Raw genomic sequence first — 20,046 nt, forward strand, 5'->3', positions numbered from 1 at the left:
CAGCGGGAAGCTGTTGAAGGTTTTGAGCACGGAGGTGAAAGAGTGGGTTTTGCTTTAGAAGACTTGGTCTGGCAGCAGAGCATGAAGTGGACCGGAGCAGAGCCGTCCTGGAAGGAAGGGCTCTGAGGGGTGGGTCGGCAAGGAGGAAGAGGACTGGTGCTAACTGGGCTCCCGCGGAGGGCCAGACACTGTGCACCACTGTGTAAATTCTCTCATCTCATCGCCTTTGTTCAGATGGGGAAACTGAGGCTTGTGGCGGTCACGTGGCCTGAACATGATGGAACCAAGTATCAGCGCTAATATCAAAGCTCAGGCTGGTTTGACTACATGGGGAGGAGGGGAGGAGAGCCAGGCAGAGGCAGCGGGGATGGACGGGAGGGGACACGTGCTTTTGTTATCGGGGAGGCCAGATCCGGTGAACTTGGCATCTGGTCAGACATGAAGGGGCAAGAAAGGAGGGGGATTCAAAATGCCACTGAGGTTTGAGGGACAGATGGTCGCAAGGATGGTCATGCCACTGGCGTAAATAGAGGGGGTCATTTAGAGAGTGAAGATGAGGAATGGGGTTGAGGTTTTAGAGGTTCAGAATTAGAGGCCTGAGCAGACCACCTGTGATGACACGTTCAGCTAGCCGTGGGAACAAGAGCCCAGGAGAAAAGCCTGCACCCTCCATGGAGCGTGAATAACATAACAGTGGAAATTTAGCTCTGATTTGTGTAGGTTGCAAATTTATTTGAATGTAGCCAAAGTACAATTTAATATTACAAATTCAGATCCATTTAAACTCTCCTCTTTCAATAAAGAGAACGCTCTATTTAGATTCTTTGGGGAGTCTTAAATTCCTAGTGTGGGAAGGAGCCAGGTTTCAGCTTTCTTCCCGTTCCAAGACCTGGAGTGTTTCTGTCCCGTGCTCTCTGGGGCTGGCCCTCTGGGCAGGCAGGACAACGAATTCCTTGTTTTTACCTCAGGAACATTGAGATGACTCTAGATGTTACCTCAGTAGAGTCCATTCTCCTCACAGACCCATGATGTTCAGCCCCGGGTCCAGGAATGTCCCCCCTACGCCTGCATCTAAGTTCTGCAAGCGCTGAAGGCTCTTGGTCCTTTTTCCAGTGACAAGGACAATGTCCCCAAAAGGCAGAAATGAATCTTGAGCTTGAGAATTGTTCTCTGCTGCTGGGTGGGGAGACACAGGAAGTGTAAAGGCCTAATAAGCTCGTGTCACATAAACGACGTGGCTACTGTTCTTTGAGAAGTCATTTGGGGAGTAGTAAAGGCTGGGCATCAATAGATAAATAGCTTGCCTTCAATATTTTATCCACTATGCAAAAAAAAAAATCTATGATCCTTTTTTTTTTTTTCCAACTCTGAGGTAAATCAAACACACCAGTTCCTTTGGGAGAAATTGGGGGGGAAAAACGTTTTTATCCAGTGTTTCCCATTATGTTCTGGGTTTTCACACACCTGCCGTTGACCCTGGCCTCATTAATGGAATAGGCTTTGATAGCCTGTCACACTGAACAAAGACAGCATGGAAGGCACACGCGAGTCCAACAGGGTGGGCAAGCTTGTCTCATAGAACCTGACACCAAGTGCGTAATAAGCATTTACTTAACAGAGGACCCAACAGCCAAACTCTGGAACAATTCAAACGTGAGCTACTGCACAAGAAGCATGAGAAATGTTTCCAGGCAAAGGAGACACTTCAAGCATAAAAAGCAAACCACACAAAATGGGAACTATTTGAAAATATAAAAGTGGAGCCATTAGGCATCACTTTTCAACGAAACAAATAGACAAGGCTTTCTCATCGGCTGACTGTAAGTGAGCTGTGTGCTGTCACCAGTGCCTGGTGATGAGGAAATGTCAGCTCCTTTCTCCCTTGCTAACTCATCTTCCAGGAGAGACACTGTGGTCTCCTAGTCAGTCGCGGACCGACTGAAGGGAGTAGAGTCATCCCTTCATTATATGGAGATTTAGAGCCCCTGCTCTGTGTTAGATGCTGTGAGAGACACAAAGAAGAAATAATGCCACCTTGGTTCCTCACGTGATTGGATGATCGCACAAGCCGTGGCAGACAAACCAAGGCTTTATGGACCTGTGACCTTCTCGGGGGAAGGGTTGGTGTCTTAAACCCCTCTGCAGAACAATACCTGGATGCGAGATGGAGCTCCACCAATGATGAACAAAGGAATGAGTCCATGAATGAATGAATGTGCACTCAGTGAGAGGTCTGGCTCACAAGTATATGACATGATGGGCACTTCCTACAGAATGGGTTATTCTGGGTAGGAGCACTCGAGAGTTTTCAGAGAGACATCTGTCAGGTGGAATCAGGGACTTTCCTGAGTTTGTGGGTAGATCTGACTGTTTGGTTTGGATAAAACTCAGAGGATGTGAAAGGGATGTGAAAGAGGATGTCTCTGGTATCTTCAGGTTCGCTCTCTCTGTTACTTCTTTCTCCTCTGCATAGAAATAGACTCAAGTCTTGCATACTTTAAAACCAGAAAATTTCTTCTCACTCTGTGTTCCACCTGTCACCCCATTTCCCTCCTCTTCGCTACAGTCCATCTACGTGAAAGCATAGTGTTTAAAGTGACTTTTTCTTCTTACCTCCCATTTATTCCTAGTGATTCAATGAGATTGACCTCCACTGTAAGAGCCTTTGTCAAGGTCACGAGGGACCTCCTAGTTGTATATCTAGTAAGCCTCCATGTGGGAAGAGACCATGCCAGTTTTATGAACGGCAGTGTCCCTGTTGCTGCCACAATGCCTGGCACACAACTGGTGCTTAGCATGCCTTTGCTGACTGTTCTATGAAGTCATCTCTTATTTGGTCTCAGCGCTATCAGCCATCATTGAAACCCTTTCTTCTTTTCACTCCCGTGCTGTCTCCATGCTGGATTTTGCCCTACCGTTCTTGGCCATCCATTCTTCTCTTCCTCTTCTCATCCTTTAAATACTGGTGTTCAAACTCTGTCCTTAGCCACCTTTTCTTCTCACTTTTATTCCCGGGGAGAACAGGCATGCAGCCCTACAGCTTTAATGACACGAGGGCTATATCACCATCTCAAACACTAATCTCTTTCCCATGCACTGGACACGTGCAGCCAGGGCTATGGTGGACGTCTCCAATGAGATGTCTGTTAGGCACATAACAAACAGAACTTAACACCCTCTCTTCTCGTACAAGACCCGTCCTTCTTGTCCTTCCTCCCATTCCCCCTCCAAAAAAGATGAATAAAAATAAATCCAAACAGAGAAGCAACGCTCTGTGCCTCTCCTTGTGTTCTGTTTTGCTCAGTGATGTCACCATTTTCTCGTCATCCAATCCAGAAGCCTAGGAGTCATCGGTGACTTTAATCCCTCTTTCTTCTCTCTTACAGTCAGTCACCGATTCCCATCAATTCTACTGTCCCCTTCACTCCCCAAGTTCTAAGGGAACTTAGCTGGTTATAGCAAGTACTTCTTTGTTTCCAAACTTTACGCAGAAAGCTTCCCTGCAAACTTGGGGTGGACTTCTCCCTTGCTCCTGCCACCGAGGTATACATGCTTGGATGCACATATGTAACCTGCAGTGTAGGGATCATATGGGGTACATACGCTTGTGCATTATTTTTCATTTCATTTTCTATTATAAACTTTCTCCTGGTCATTGACATTCCTCAAAATAATAATTTAGTAGCCAAAAAATATTCTATTACGTTTTATTGCATGTTAAATTCTCTCCTGGGGTTTAAAGTGGCATGGAATCTGAGGGGTCAGGGCATTGGAAAGGGCACGGGCAGACTAAGGCCCTTTCCCAGACCCACCTCGTACTGGCTACGTGACCTTGATCAACCGAAGTCCCCTTGTCTCAGTTTCTGAGTCTACTCAATGAGAAACATGGCATCTGCCTTGTAGAGCCAGTGCGGGGCTTAATGGGCGTGTTCTGCATAAATTGCCCAGCACAATGCCTGTACATAGTAAACGCACAGTAAATGCTCATTCCAATTTATCTTCCCCTTCCCCAGGCTTTGCAAATTCTTTGCCCTCAACCCCTTCTCGGGTGTCTGCAGCACTTTTCTGGAAAGCATAGCATCCTGTAAGGTGCCCATGTGTTTTAAAGCTCCCCTCTTGTGTTGCTTTGTGGGGACTTTCTGGGGCACATTCTTGCCAAGCGACGCTGAGCGGCTGTCAGTGACACATAGACAGAGGCGGAACCATGGGCGCCTCTCTGGGATGGAGTAGGGGATTGTACTGGTCTAGCTCATCATTCACAGTGGAAGACCCCCAGGACCAGATGCAGACACCGAGCTGGGTCTACCCAGGTGTATCCAGTTGGCTGAGCCGCTGTTTCCTTTTCTTCCTTCCCTTCTGCAGTTTCCGCTGTTGACTTCGCAGTGTGGCTGCCGAGAAAAAGGGAGTCATTCTTGTGATTTTTTTTTTTTGGTTTGGGACCCTGCCTCTCAGTTCTGGGTTTCTATCCCGTTCTCCTTTCTTGTCTCCAGGCACTTGCTTTAGCTGCTGACCTAGTTTTCATCAGGCGAGCACGCATTTTGCAATTTGCCTTCCATTGTTTTGACAATGAATGTGATTTGTATATGGCAGCATCACACAATATCCCTATTTATGGCAGCTCTCTAATCCGGAGGTAGAGTTGAGGAGGAGAAAGCTTCAAGCTTGTCTTCTGACCCAGAAATCACTTTTTATTTCTATGGCAGCTACCTGCTCTCATGATCTCTTCCTGACTTGGAGGGCGGTGCAGAAACATCTGTTGGGGTCATAATCTGTGGGGTATCAGATGTGCTCATTAAACTTTCTAGTAGGGAGCCCCCATGGTGCATCGCTTTGTGCAATCTGGAATCTGGACCCGTGTTTGTGTACGAGAAACAAATATGTTGAATTTTTAAGCAATAGTTCATGCTGGCTTTTACAAATAAAACAAGTTTGGAGGAGAGAGAAATTGTCTTCAAGTCACAATGACATCTGAGTCACTGAAGTGGGTTGAATCAGGTAGGTACATCCTCACCCTGCATTATTGAATGGTATACACAGTTTTAGCAATTATTGTAGCGTGGGAAGGTGACCTCATTTAGCAAAATATTTATCGAGCACCTGCCCATGTCAGTGACATGAAAACAGAATATATCAGACATGACCACAGCCACGAACAAGCTCGCATTTATTGGAGGAAGGGAGACATACATATTTGCAATGAAACATGTGTGCTGCAGTGGTGATAGTAGCCAAGTGCTTCAGGAGCCCCGAGCCCTGGACCCCGTGTCTGCTAACACACCCTGGAAGCTTCCTTGTCAGGGGAATCTTTAAGGCTAATGAGAAGCTTGCTCGGTGGAGCATATGAACAGCTCAGCCACGGTGGCAGAGAGCACAGCACCACCAAGTTAAGAGGGAGGAAAGTGCCAGGTCTTTCAGGGAAGCGCAGTGTCAGGGGGCTGTTGGACAAAGATGGAGGAAAGGACCTCTTAGGGATCAAAGCCCCAAGTCAGGCACTTTCTCATGGAAACATAAGAATGACTTCCTGTTCACATGAAAAGAATTTCTTAACTCTAACTGCATTGCAATCCTGAACCAACTCACATTCTAGAAGAAAGCTACAGGCAAAACCTTCTGTCAGCTCTCTCTCTGTTTCAGTGTTAATTATTGGGTTGTCGGAAAAGTCATGATGCATTTTTGCAATGAAAAACAGAAAAAATACGCTGTGACTTTTCCGACAACCCAATAGCTAGATCCCTGGAGCCCCCTCCCCGCCGCCAACAGAGCTGCAGTCTCGCCCATGCCTCTTCCTTCTACATCAGTGTGCTGCTCACTGTGAGAGCCCAGGTTTCGAATAGCCTCCGTGGCCACCAGCACCTCTGCTATTAGCTGCTGTAGCCTTCAGCTGTTTTGGTCCTTGGAGGACAAGAAGCATCAGCACTCCAGGGTGAAAGCATCTCAATCTTAATAAATAGAAAAACAGAGCCTCCGCCTTGGCCTGTGCAGGTACCGGAGAGGCACAGCAGCCCAATCCAGAAGCCTGCTGCCTCAGGAAAGCAAATCTGAAATGAGGGGCTAACCCTAGCATGTGACTCAGCTCCTATGTGCTCATGAACAGAAAATGCAAAGAATGCAATGCATGAAAAAAAGAGGACCACTTTAAGTTGCTTCCATTTCTACTTACACTTATATAGCTCAGGCTTTGTGTCAGGCACTATTCTAAGCAGTCTGTATGTATTAACTTATTTAATCCTTTTAATAACCCTTTGAAGTTAAGTACCGTCTTCCACTTACAAATACAGAAATTAGACTGACTGGCTCAGGTTCACACAGCCAGTGGATAGCAGAGCCAGGATTTCAGCCTGAGCAGCCTTGTTCTAAGAATCTCTGCTTCCATCGCCAGATGTTGACTATCTCTATGGTTACCCACTTTCTTCAGAGATGGTCGCCATACAGTAATTGGTTCCTGGAATATTTCTTCTCCTTCGATCAACTTGTCCTGAGTCGATCCCATGGCTAGCATGTTCATTGCAGACCCTCTCTCTCCATTTCTTATTCCCCAGGCTGACCCCTTAAGGCAAAAATACTGGTGTTCTGGCCCCATCACCCTGCTCTGCCCTCCAATTCCTGTGACCTTGAACCCCGAGGGACTAATGGTGAATGAATGTGTCGCTCCCAGGGCAGCTGACTGTCTTACACCAGCCATGTGCTTGGGTTATGCAGAAGCCAGAGCTTCCGGCCAGCAAGGCTCACCCAGAGGCGACCAGCAGACGACCGTGGACTTACTGGTCACTCCACACTCTGGACGCTGAGGGCGTGACGAAGTGTCCTCCCTCCCTATCTCTAAGTCGTCACCATCACAGCAAGGTTAACATACACTTACCCTCACCATTCCTGGTTTTTTGGGTTTTTTTTAAATTCAAATCATCATCATGTTTTTTGTATGTGCAAGATCTTAAAAGAGCAAATAGAAAGATATTCAGAGCGCATATATATTTTTCTTCTCTAAGTGGTGTTTATTTAAATGCATATATCCTGGTTTCCCGTGTAGAGTTGCAAGCAATACCTTTCAATTTAAATGGTAATAGGAGTGTACACTTCAAAATCAAAATTTTTCCATGAGGGAGAACTGCTTTTTCTGGTTCTATTTAACGGTTCTCCTCGCTTTCCTCCTCGCCCTCCCTCATGATCAGCCCCCTTCTGCCCACTCCTTTCCACTGTGCTGAACTAAATTCTTTTGCTAAAAAGTTTAGAATACACCTTTCTTATTTCAAAAATTAGAATGTTAAGCATTAGGGTCATGGAATACAGATAATAGACTCAAACCTAACACGATTCATGAGATTTTTCTTTATCGCAGCCTGAGCCTGCAGAGCCCACCTCTTGACTCCACGTTCTTTCCAAGGGGATTATACTTAGGCCGACCTTGCATAATCTTTTTCCAAGGCTTCAGATAGGCGCATTAGGTTTTCTTTTTTCTTTCTTTCTCTCTTTCTCTTTCTTTCTCTCTTTCTCTTCCCTCCCTCCCTCCATCCCTCCCTCCTTCCTTCCTTCCTTCCTCCCTTCCTTCTTTCCTTCCTTCCTTCTTTCCTTCTTTTTCTTCTCAAAAAGCAGGAAGAGACAGGACAAGAAATACAAACAATGTACATTCCTGGGTGCGAAGTGCTGCTTGGGGACAGTGAACAGTCACAAGGAATGGAAAAGGAAGCTTCTTACTCCTAAAGCAAGACCGTGGACACGTAGGTTAACCCAGACGGGCAGGAGTGGGGCCATCTCATGTGGGTCACTCCATAGGCAGAGAGGCCCATGGGATTTACTCAAGTGCAAACAAAAAGCAACATATATTAAAGACAATGCAAACAATCTCTAATGCCTTGAAATTCAAATATGGAGAGTATGTCTATCTTCCTCGTGACCTCATGGGCTAAATTTTGTGTCTGAATGTAATATCTGGCTTCATCTTCCTTTTGTTTATTTTCTCTTACATTCATTTCTTCATTAATTATTTTTACCCTGTTATTCTGTGTGTGGTTTGTAAGCATCCTTAAATCTTTTTTTAGACTAGGATAGAACTGTTAATACATAAATTAGAATTGATTTCATAATATAAATTTCACTGATTTTGATTCTGTTATTTTAAGGCATTTTTTTGTTCTCCACATACTTGTAATTCTTTTCTATAGTATTTGATAATTCTTTTCAATAGTATCCTGTCTTCATTTCATGGAGGCAAACTATGTTTCTTCTCTTGTGTCTCTGGGAATATTAATAATAATTTTTAATAATAACTTTCAATTATGTTTCTTACCCCTGCTCAGTGTTTCCTAACTTCTTTTCCTCCCAGGCTTTTCTCAGATATCTGGTGATGCTGGGTTGTCTGGTTGGGGTGCTAAACAGCTACCTGGAAGCACTGAGTGGGTGGGTGGGCTTTATTGGAGATCGGTCTGCTTATGGGGCACCCCCAGTGTCAGGGTGTCTAGATGTTTCCTCTTGTGCTAGTCATCACCAGAAAGACCTCTCCCAGCCTCCAGGCTGGGAGGCAAAGGCCAGGCAGTAAACTCAGAACCAGGCAGAAGAGGGCTGGGGTCTCAAGGGTGAGCACTGAACATTCCACATGTGCATCGCCATTTAATCACCCTACGTGTAATGACCCTCAGCCGTGCTGACAAGCCAGCCCTCTCCTGAGCTTGTCAACCGCCAGTCCTAAGTGCCTCCACCCCAGCCCTGGGGGCAGGAAGTGGCGATGTCCCCCAGAAGTATAGAGGGGGTGAGGAGATCTAGGGGTCTAATTCCATCTCAAAGTCTTGTCTTCTGTCCTTCCCCTCTAACTGCCTGATCCAGTTTACGAGGCTGTTGGCGATTTGGCGGTTTGGTTCTCAGCTTTCCGGCCGGGCTGTGACTTTTGGTTTGGCTCCCTCCCTCTGCTAAGTCAACCACCCTGTCAGCTTTGCCGTTTCCCGTCTTTCGTTGTCGTCTTCGTCTCCTTTCCTATTTTCCCCATCCTTGTAAATTTCTATCTTTAAAAAACATGTCTCTTAACTAGAGTTCTGGCTTTATTTGGGAGGAAGAGATGCATTTTATTCCATCTGTCACGATAATCCAGGAGGACTTTAATTACATTATTAATTTTATTTTCCCACCCAACTCAATGACCCAACTCACTCTTCTTGGCGTTCACTGGTTTGAGACTGTGTATCAATAAATATCTAACTTCTTGGGCTCCTGCTTTTCTCTTCTGTAAAATAGGAATATTTCTGGCCCTGCCCACCTTCCCAGTTGTCGCCGCCGCTGCTCTGAATTCCCATATAGGTCTCAGGACAGAATAACCAGCCGTACGCGCGAAGCTCTGACAAAGTCAGGTTCACAGGGTGACAGTGACTACCCTCCCGGGTCAGTGAGAACGCTCAGGCCGGACCTCGGGCTTTCATCCCTCTTTCTGGATCAGCAGTGTCGCGTGACCCTTAGCTTTTATCGACACAGTCCTTCGGGAGACAGCAAAATGCCCCTAATCTGTGTTCGAAGCCACAGCCCCTCCCCAACCTGTGACACGGATGACCATTGTTCGTCCTGGAACTTTGGAAGAGGACGTGCCCTCCCATTTACCTTTCTGCTTTCTTCTCAGTGAAACACTCCACTTTCCTCCTCCAACGAGCACCTTCCCTCTTTCTCTTTTCCTGTCAGCCCACTTTCCCATCCCCCGCCCAAGTGGACACATCTTACCTGACACATTGTCCATCCCCCAGGCAGCACCTTTCCTCCCAAGGGTCTGCAGAGCCCAGAGGACCAGTCAGACCTTCCAGTGAGCAAGGCCAAGGGCAGCAGGGAGGGGCTCTATGGCTGCAGCAGGGTTGTCTGTCTCTAGTGCTGCTGAAGGGGCCAAGATCTCCCTAAGAAACCCTCCAAGCACCGAAAAGGGGACCTGTGGTTCCACAGGGACATAGAAGAGAACTTACCTGATCTGTTTAAGGGGATATGCGCCTCCTTTACTTTGAAAATACCCGGGCCTCTCTTTTTCCAATCCCACCACCTCCTTGCCCTTAACCATGGTGGAGAGTGGACGAAGCATCTTTAGCAGAGGATATACCATCTCCAGGAATCCGTCCAAATGGGCTCACATGTCAAGAGTGAACCCTTCTCCACCCAGGAGACATTTCAGGCCTGGCTCACTCTAGAGTCGGTAGTGGTGGCGAAGGAAGAAGGAACTGAGACTGGTGGCAGTGGAGAAAACATTGTGGGGACGTGGCGCGGCCAGGACAACCAAGGGCGGTTGAATAAGTGGCGCCAGCCTCACGGGAAGGCACGTTCCTGCCTTACTTCACGCTGGCTGTGCCTGATGGAGCCTATAACCAAGGAGCCTGCCCGGGAAGCATGGCGCACGTTTGAGCGCTGTGATCAAACGACCCTTGCAACCAACTTTCCTGTGACACATTTGGTGACATGAGCCATCAGTGCAGTGCAGCATGGTAATTAGGCGTGCTTGGCAGTTCACATAAATGACTGTAATGAGTATTACTTCCACCTGGCTTGGGCAGGCACTCCTGGGTCAGCGGGGGATGACAGAGGAGAACTCTGGAGCGGGAACCTGCTCGGAGGGTGGATTTCAGCCTGTGACAGTGACAGGGTCCTGCCAGTGTCTGATCTTCAATGTCAGCACAAGGACATGGACCAAACCCCTCGGGAGAGTAGAGGACCAGAAGGTCTTAAGCCAAACTAGGCCAGGATCTGCAGTGGCTCCCGATGGGGGTGGCTGGCATGAGAGAGGAATGGAGGGGGTGGGATGCCTCTCCCTGTGAGGTGTGCAGACCCCAAGGTGCTCCCCTGAGAGACAATGTAGAGCGTTTGTTTCCCGCGGCTGAGAAGAGCTTGTCCGTGCTTGCGTGAGGTATTGATGTAATTTGCTGTCAGGTGCCCTTCCCTCCACCTGCCCACTCCCTCCTTGCCTTTGAGAGAGGGCGATGCCCTTGGGGCCCCCCAGGCTCCTCTGGCAATGCCTCCAGGGGCAGAGGCACGGGCAATGGCCTTGCTCTGTGTGGAGCCCTGTTGGAGGGCCTGGGGCTGGTGATAGGCTCCAATGTAAGGTGGATAGGCTCCGCATAGACCACACAGGTGGACAGGGAGCTGCGGGGGAGGGGGTGGGAAGGTGGCGGGGCAGAGTGGATGGAGTCCATGACAGGTGGGTGGGGTGTGACCGTGCAGGAAGTAAGAAGCCTGCATTCCAGGGCAGCAGTGTGAGGAGGGTGGGGTGGGGTGGAGAATGCACCAGGGGCCAGTAGGGTACAGAATGAAACTGAGCCGAGCAAGTCACAAGTGAGGCTGACTGAGACAGGATGGCAGCTCTGCCCTGTCCCTTCTGCTAAAAATACCTCCTTTCCAGACAGCCCTCCTCCTCCCTGTGCCCACGCTGGGCTTTGTCTGGCGGGGTCAGTGAGGCATGGAGCAGGGAAGGGCCTGACCCAGAAAACTGGACTGCTCTAGGGTCCAGGGGGCTGAAAGGGTGTACTCCCGGGCTCAGTCTAAGAGCAAGAGGTGTGGCTCCCCACCCTGCAACCCCATATGCAAGGAAAACTGTGGCCTGGGAGCCAGCTTGGGGGGGCAGGAACTAGAAGCTGCAGGCAGCTTCCTCCTCACCCCGGACCTCCTGGAGAGAGCAGCACACCCTGGAAGGAGAGGAGGAAGCTCTTAGCAGGTGCTGCTGGACTGCCCAGACCCCGCCCAGATGAGGTGAATGACGCTGAGGTTAGGACCCGGGGGCCATCCAGAGCTGGGTTGGATGCTCACTGGGTGTAGTGCTTGCAGCCAGTTGCTCCATTTTTCAAACAGGAATAAAGACAGTACCTGTCTCAGAAGGCTGAGCAGATGCTTGGGAAAGACAGTGCTGGGCCTGGCACAGAGGAGGCAAGCAAGAAATGACAGCTGTTATGATGACGATCTCTCCCTGTACCTATGCACCAACTGTCCTGGCATGATTTGCACGTGAGGCTACAGTCAGCGCCGGCACTCGCTCCCCGGCAGAGGAGGCTCCACCGTGCAGACGGTCGCCTTCGTGCCCCTGCCTTCTCCCCCTCCGCCTGGGCTCGGGCTGCACCCTGGCCCCAAGTTCTAGGCTCTGATGCTAACTGTTGCCCTCCTGCTTCCCGCAGACCTGCGCAGGATGACGGCCGGCTTCATGGGCATGGCGGTGGCCATCATCCTGTTCGGCTGGATCATTGGCGTGCTGGGCTGCTGCTGGGACCGAGGCCTTATGCAGTACGTGGCCGGGCTTCTTTTCCTCATGGGAGGTAAGGCCGCAGGCTCGGGGGCGGTGTGGGAGGGATGGTCCTGGGTACTAGGCTTGTGGATGAATGGCTAGATGCAGGGAAGATGAAGGCTGCAACTCGGGTGGGGCTCTACGCATTCATTCATTCATTCATTCATTCATTCATCAAACACTTTTTGAGTCCGCTTAACAACTGGCCACTGTGCCAGCTGCTGGGGATGCAAAGGCTAATGAGGCGTGGTCCTTACCCTTGGGGATCTGAATGCATGGTGTGGGAGGTTCTGCAGCTGGCATTGAGAGAGGTCTCAGACCCAGAGCTTGCTTGAACCTAGGAGATACTTGGCATTTTATACACATACTAGACCAGGATGGGAAGCAGGTGCTGTCTGGGCGGTTCCCCTTTAAAAGTCTCACCCTTGATGTATGCGTCCTAATGCTGCTCCTGGTTCCAAATAGGACACTCCAGTGATGGTAGGACAGGGCCAGACCTGCCCTCATGTCTGCCTCCCTTACTGTGTGTTACTGCCACAGCCATACGCGCAATCTGGTCCTTGTAAAGGGATTGTGGATTCGGAGAACTCTGTGGCTGCAGGAATAGGTCCCAGTTATGGGAAGCAAACGTTACCCCACAGCCTGCAGGCGCCTCTTTCTCCCTGAGGAGCTAAAATGTGCTTTTCCATCTCCTCTGTGAGTCAGTTCAAAGCCAGAGGTAACCACTAGGTATGCGCCTCACAGTCCACTCCTCAGAGAAATGTGGATCGGTGAATGCATGGAGCTAGGTGGTGTGTGTGTGTGTGGGGGGGCAGTTAGGGGGGATGGACAGAGGGAATTAGAAATATTTATGGAAAGAGGAGAGTGAGCTCTACCTACAAAAACAAATGTCTGACGTTAGGTGCCACGTGCACGTGTCCAGCTCAGGCCCCTCGGGTGAACTGCCTGGTTCTAGGCACCTGAGCGGAGGCGGGAGGGAAGGAGGGGGTCAAGCTGGGAAGGGAGGCGGCCGGCTGTCCCTCTGGGTGAGCAGAGATCTCTGGGGGCTGGTGAGCTGAGGGCTGGGCGAGGAGGAAAACGGCACAATTCATCTTGGGGCCTGACTGTTGGGTCCTACTGCAGAGGCTGGTGGAGGGAGGGTCCAGGTGGCTCCCTCCAGCAGTCCCCACACCCCTCCTGGCCTCCCACAAAACCAGCCCTGCTTACCTTTCTCACGCTTGGAGTCCTCCTCAGTGAAACAAGGGGTAAATGCGATTTCCGAACTCTGTTTTAGTAGCAGCTGAAGCCATTTCGTTTCCGCCTTCCAGTCAAAATCTTGCGTGGACCCCGTAGTGTTAAAAGATAAAAGTGGAGGGGCTCTGTTTGTAGTGGGTGTTCTCATGAAGACTCTCTTGGTTTTACAAAGACAGGCTCCCGTAACATGGGGCTTTTCTAAGGCTCTGGAGGGGTCTCCCAGGAGCTGAGAAGACCTGAGCAAACAGGCCTTGGGCTGAGCAGAAATCCGGGAACTCTGGGAGCTGATGCTCTTTTATCGCCTCCTCTTCTGAGATGTTTGCAGCTCCCTGCACACTGTCTCCTCTCCACCTGCCTCTCTCCAGGCATGTGGCTTACCTCTGCCCAGGTGCTAAGTCTCCAGGACCTTCCAACCCTGACAACTTCCTTCTGGGCTGCTGACATCAGCTCCCGGAGATAGACTGGGAATGCTAGCATCCTTTCCAATAGCCGTGGGAGTTCAGAGGTCCACAGCAGCTGCCATCTGCTGACCCCATGAGCTGGGTTTGGTCAGGAGCTAGGGAGGAGTTGACTCAGGCACAGAATCTGTGCCCACCCCCACCTCCCCATCCCTTTCTCAGCAGAGGGAGCTACACCGAGAGGCTCAGGTGTCAACCTAGAAGTGATGCTCTGACTATAGAGCCTGTGTGTCAGAAAGAGACATGTGAGCACCAGCCTCTCCCAGAACCTGACCGGTCCCTGCCCTCCAAGAGTTAACCTTCTAGGGTGGACCTGTTGAAGAACTTGGGAGTCAGCTCCCTGTGACAGCCTCCCCCTGGACACAGCAAAGCAATCAGTCACTGAAACCACAGGTATTTACGGGCAAGTGGGACAGAATGGCCCACAGCCTTGGCTGTCACCCAGAATGGACTCCAGGCCTCTGTAACTGAGCACAGACAGTCACCCAAAGGGTTAGATGGGGCGACAAGTGAGACCAGGGCCCAACAGCAGCATGCTGGGGAGCTGGCCAGGCATGGGTGTGGTGAGCAGGTCGGCAAGAATGAAACAGGTAAATTTGGAGTCCAGCGTCTGAAGTTGGAATGGCAGGTGGCTTTAGATGAAGGGACCAGAGCCAGATTAAGAATGGAAGAATTCTATTAACACCCTCTTCCCTGTCCCAATATGAAGGAAGATGGCCCACCCTGGGCGCTTCTCTGCCCCCGGTTTAATGGTTTCCCCAGGCTCAAGAGAGGGCACCCCGCATCTTGTGAAATAACTCGCAACAAATTGTTTAATTAACACTCCACCCAGAGGAGGCAATTTAACTAGGGCAGCTTTGTGGAGCCAGGAGGCTGGGGGTGGTGGGTGGGGTCCAGTTTTCCCTTTGGCCGGGCCTCCAGGGGAGAATCTAGCCCAAACTGGCACAACACCATTCGGGTGCCAGCGACTGCCAGAGACAAGTGTCTTGATGAATCATCAGTGGTATTCAGAGACGCAGGAACAGGCTGACACGGGGGAAAGGCAGCACGGCGAGGGAGCGTGTGACGGCCGCTATTACTTGTGATTCACTCGCTGGGCGAACCTCTGAGCCGCCTCAAGCACACGGGCCTCCAGGATGCTGTGCGCATCCAACCCATGCTCGCTCTCATCAGCACCCCGATCACGCATCCTCCCACACTCTTGGAAGACATCCATCATCTCTGCGCCGCCCGGGGTCTGAGCCTCCATGAGCCCTCGCCTGGGCTGATGCCGGAGCCGCTATCTAGACACCAGACTCCACTCTGGCACCCAACAATCAGTCCTTCACAGAGCAGTTGGCATGATTTTTTTAAACTATAAATCAGATGTATTACTCCTCTGTTACTCATCAGTGCTCCAAAGGCTTCCAGCGGAACTGAAACTCCAAATTCCTTTCTCTCCTTTAGAAGCTGTCTCCGTCAGCTTGGGCTGCTATAACCAAGTACCATAGACTGGGCAGCTTAAACAGCAGAGATTTATTTCTCACTGTTTTGGAGGCCGAGGAGTGTCTGGTGAGAGCCCACTTGCTGGTTCATAGATGGTGCCTCCTTGCTGTGGCCTCCTGTGGTGGAAAAGATCACGGGAGCTCTCTGGGGTCTCCTTTCTGAGGGCGCTACACGCCACTCATGAGGGAGCCGCCCATATGAGCTAATCACCTCCCAAAGGCCCCTCCTCCTGGTACTATCACCTTGGGGGTTAGGACTTTGACATAGGACTTTGGGGGCACCCAAACACTCAGCCCATAGCAGGAGTCCTATGTAATCTGGCATATGCTAGCTCTCACCTCCTTTCCTATTCCTCTCTCTACACTCATTCGGTCACTCCAAACGAACACTGCCTGGAACACACACAGTTCTACGTCACGGCCCCAGAGCTGCTGATCCTTTTGCCTGCAGTGCTGTCCCCACCAATGCCTCATGGCCCGCTCCTTCCTAGATTCAGAGTGCAACGTAAAAGTCACTCCCCACCCCCGAGAGGCACCGTGGACCACCAGGTTAATGAAGCCACCCAGTCACTCTCAGCATGTTAATGTAATTTTCTGCAGCCCACTCATACTTCCTGTAATGTTCATTGTTGTTGTGTTTTGTTTTCAGTTGATTGTTTGTTTGGTTTTTTTTAGCAGCTTACAACAAACATTTATTATCTCACAGTTTCCCTGGATCAGAATTCCAGGCACAGCTTAACTGGGTTCTCAGAGAACTGTAATCAGGTGTCAGCTGGGGTCGGAGTCCTCTTCCAAGTTCATGATGGTGTTGTCAGAATTCATTTCCTTGCAGCTGTAGGACTCATGGAACTTTGCTTATTCAAGGCCAGAAGGAGGGAGTCTCTGGCTTCTTCCATCTCTGACCTTTTAAAAAAAAATTTTTTTAAGATTTTATTTTTTAGAAAATTTTAGGTTTATAGAAAAATTGGACAGATAGTACAGAGTTCCCATATTACCCTTTGCCCCTGCACACAGCTTCCCCTATTAATAATGTCTTATATTAGTGGGGTACATTTGTTAAAACTAATGAATAAATATTGGTACATTCTTATTGACTAACGTCCATCCTTTGTTCAGATTCTGCATTTTGGCCTGATGTCTTTTTTTCTGGTTCCAGGATTGCATGCAGGGTCCCCCATTGCATTTAGTTTTCATGTGTCCTTAGGCGCCTCGTTCTGTGACAGTTTCTCAAGCTCGCCTTGTTTCTGATGACCTCGACAGATTTGAGGAGTGCTGGTCTTCCATATTGTAGGATGGCCCTCCACTGGAACTTGTGTACCACCATGATTCATGACTATTGATGTTGACCTTGATCACCTGGCTGAAGTAGTGGGTGTCAGGTTTCTCCTCCGTGGAGTTAGTCTTTCTTCCCTGTTTCCGGACAGTTCTCTTTGGAAGAAAGTCACTAGGCACAGCCCACACCGAGGAGTGGGCAATTAGGCTCTGTGTCCTTTGGGATGGAGCATTAACGGAAAGTATTTGGAATTCCTCCACATGGGAGATTTGTCTCTCTTTCCCTATTTATTAATTTATTCAATCATTTATTTCTATCAGTGTGGACTCATGGATTATTACTTTATACTTTGGGTTATAATGCAATACTGTATTTCTTTTGTTGCTCCAGTTCCAGCTTTGGCTATGGGGAGCTCTTGCAGCTGACATCCCACGTCCCGTTGACATACTCCTATCACTGTGGGGTTTTGTTTTTGTTTGTTGTTGTTATTCTGGTGTTCTGAACACTAAGATTTTGGCACTGCGAGGCATTCCAGTCTCATCTTGTATATTTTCCACCCCAGTCGAATCAGCCATTTCTCCAAGGAGCCCTGGTGCCTTTTATTGGAGAGTGGTTTTAGAAACCAAGCTCTGGGCACTAGGGTTCTGCAGGGTCTTTAACTTTCTGTGTGTGTGTATTGACTACCCGCCCAACACTTAGAGGTGAGCTCCATGAGCTCGCGAGTCTTGTCTTCCTTGTTCTCCGAGGTCTCCCCTGGGCCTGGAACAGTGTCTGCATGCTCAAATATCTGTTGACAGCATGCATTGCGAAAGTGAATTATGTGCAATGGAGAGAAAGTATTTTGTTTTGTCTCGATAGAGCACCAATCCTTCAAAAAAGTACCATGTCTTCTGTCGAACGAGGGTCTGTGTACATCTGGTATAAAATGTCTCAAATTCCCTTTGGTATAAATTACACATGAATTCATGAGAATTTTCTGTCTTTAATTTGGACTCCTAGAATGTTAGAAATGGAGAGGACCTAGAGGCCATTTAGCTTGACCTTCTTGTGTTTTCAGGTAAGACTAGTTATGTCAGTTGTCCTAGATCACCCAGCTAGTGAGTGGCGTAGCGAGCCAGAGCATGGCCCATGACACCAGCCTGGATACTTGCAGCCCAGCCTGCTTCCTCTGCTGTCAGCACCCTGTGTTGAAGACCCTGTGCCACACACATGTCTTCCCACACTAGCATGGCTCCAATTCTCTGCTTCTAAACAGATGCCAGTGTTCCCAGAATCTCTCTATTCCCTTTCTATCCCTCCCTTCTCAAAGCACAAAAGGGCATATGGAGGAGATGGTGGCCGTAATTGAGGGCATGGGTGGTAATGGGAAAATGAAATCATTAAAGGTCCTTTTCCTACCACCTGTGGTCAGTGTAACCTTTTCTACCTTCCCAGTCAGTCCGGGGAACAAGAGAATGCCCTAAAGAGGCTCATGCTATCAAGTTTGAATGATTGCAGTGATTTGCAAAATGCTGACACCAAATGCCATGCCGCCCCCGCCCCCCCGGCTCATGAGAGAGCAGTTCATCTGTGCAGTGAACCCCCAAACACTTCTCTTCTGATAGACAGTGACCTTGATAAAGGCCCAGCAATTCTGAAAACGTATACAAGCCTAAAATGAAAAGTTCAAGACATAGGTGTCTTGCCTGAAGGACTATTTCTTTAAGGCAGTAAGGTCATTTCAGGGACTCCTATGGGGTAGAACAATATCCAGGTTGCCATCAGCCTCTCCTACTGCCATTCCTCATTCCAGCACGACTTAGAGAGGTGGCTAGGATGGTGTCGCCGTAACTCTATGACTCAGACTTCATGACTCAATGGGCGAGAGAGGGGAGACCATGTGAATTAGATATTCTGGGGAGGGAGAATAAATTCAGTAAGCCAATGACTTATTATGATGCAAAGCTATAAGAACCCCTCAACAAATGGTGGCCATTCCTATTATCTATATATGCTAAGTGTACATTCTAATATGCAGAGAAGTGCCCATACTCTATCATGACCAACCAAGGGCAACTGTGGCATGAAACCTATCTACTTACCCTGCTAAACTGCTTTTACAGTCTCACGTGAGAGTTCATTAGAAAACCCTGACTCTTCTCTTGATGTTTGTCTTATAACCTTTCTGTTAGAATCCTAAGCAGAGCTTCATAAACTGCTTATACCCTGGAACATGTCTTGCCCTTTGGAAGGTGCATATTTGAATATTTATTAGCATTTGATGATGACATTCAAAACAAAGACATTTGGAGGAGGAACTACATTGTCAGGAACATTAGGAAATCATATCACATTTGTCGAATGTAGAACGAGTGGCCAGGATCAATCCCTCCAGCAACCCAGGCAGCAGGAGGGTTCATTTCTCCTTAGAGTTGGGACAGACCCCAGAGGAGTTGCACCCTTGCCACCCAATGGGACCTGCCTCTGTTATAGATTTACATTTTGGAAGAGTACAGTAAGCAGCCTGGGTCCTGTAAACTCAAGTCTGGTCATAGAAGGCCATGTCACAATGCCCTGTAATCTGCCTGCCCAGATGTTCAAGAAAGCCACGGTGTACATATTCACCGAGCAGGGGTTGCTCTGTTCCAGAGGGACCTGCTAAGACACAGCAGACCCTGGAAGGAGATGGGAAGGAGGGTGGTTGATGAAGGCATCCAGGAGGGCTCTTTGGGAAGAACCAACCCTTGTGCCTAAAGTCTCTGCCCACACTCACCCATGAGCCACCTTGCATTCATTCCCTGCCAACTAACTAGGGGTTTAAAGTCCTTGCTCAGGAGCAGGATCATCCAACTATAAGGGGAAATGAAGGTTTTGTCATGGAGAACTAGTCCAGGACCAAATGAGCCTTGGACCAGCCATGTGACAGTGAGGAAGTTGCTTAACCACCTTGCATGCATTGTTTCAGTTTTCTCATCTGTAAAAGAGGGCCAACGACAGTGTCTACCAGAAGCACAGTTGTGAGAATTACAGAGTTAACTCATGTGAAAGACTTAGGACAATGCCTGGCATTGTTCTCAATCAGTTTTTAGACATTATTCTTTTAGCTACAGAGATACTTCTTTTTTTTAAAGATTTTTATTGGGGAATTGAGGGGATGGGAACAGTGCTGGGGAATTGGGGGAAGGGGAACAGACAAGTTGCTGTCGTTTTTGTTCTTCAATCTAGTTGTGGAGGACGTTGCTTCACTGGCCCAAGTTGGCACCATCTTTGCACTCTTCCCAGGCGAGGCAGATCAGTCGCCGGCTTCTGGACGGCCACTCACAGCGGCTGCTGGCCGCTCACGCTGGCTGCTGGCTACACACGGTAGCCCATGGCAACCCACTGCCACAGGGTCTG

The 20,046-nt window shown here is 49.1% G+C and overlaps 1 protein-coding gene across 1 annotated transcript in view; it reads left to right on the forward strand.

The window, feature by feature from the left end:
* TMEM178B (transmembrane protein 178B) overlaps positions 1-20,046 on the forward strand; it is a 346,196-nt gene that overhangs the window by 296,246 nt on the left and 29,904 nt on the right. Inside the window, exon 3 of the mRNA XM_019666781.1 lies at positions 12,117-12,254. Coding sequence (XP_019522326.1) covers positions 12,117-12,254 — 138 coding nt within the window. The remainder of the gene's footprint in view (positions 1-12,116; positions 12,255-20,046) is intronic.

This window comes from Hipposideros armiger, unplaced genomic scaffold (assembly GCF_001890085.2).
Source record: "Hipposideros armiger isolate ML-2016 unplaced genomic scaffold, ASM189008v1 scaffold_478, whole genome shotgun sequence".
Classification (NCBI taxonomy): domain Eukaryota; kingdom Metazoa; phylum Chordata; class Mammalia; order Chiroptera; family Hipposideridae; genus Hipposideros; species Hipposideros armiger.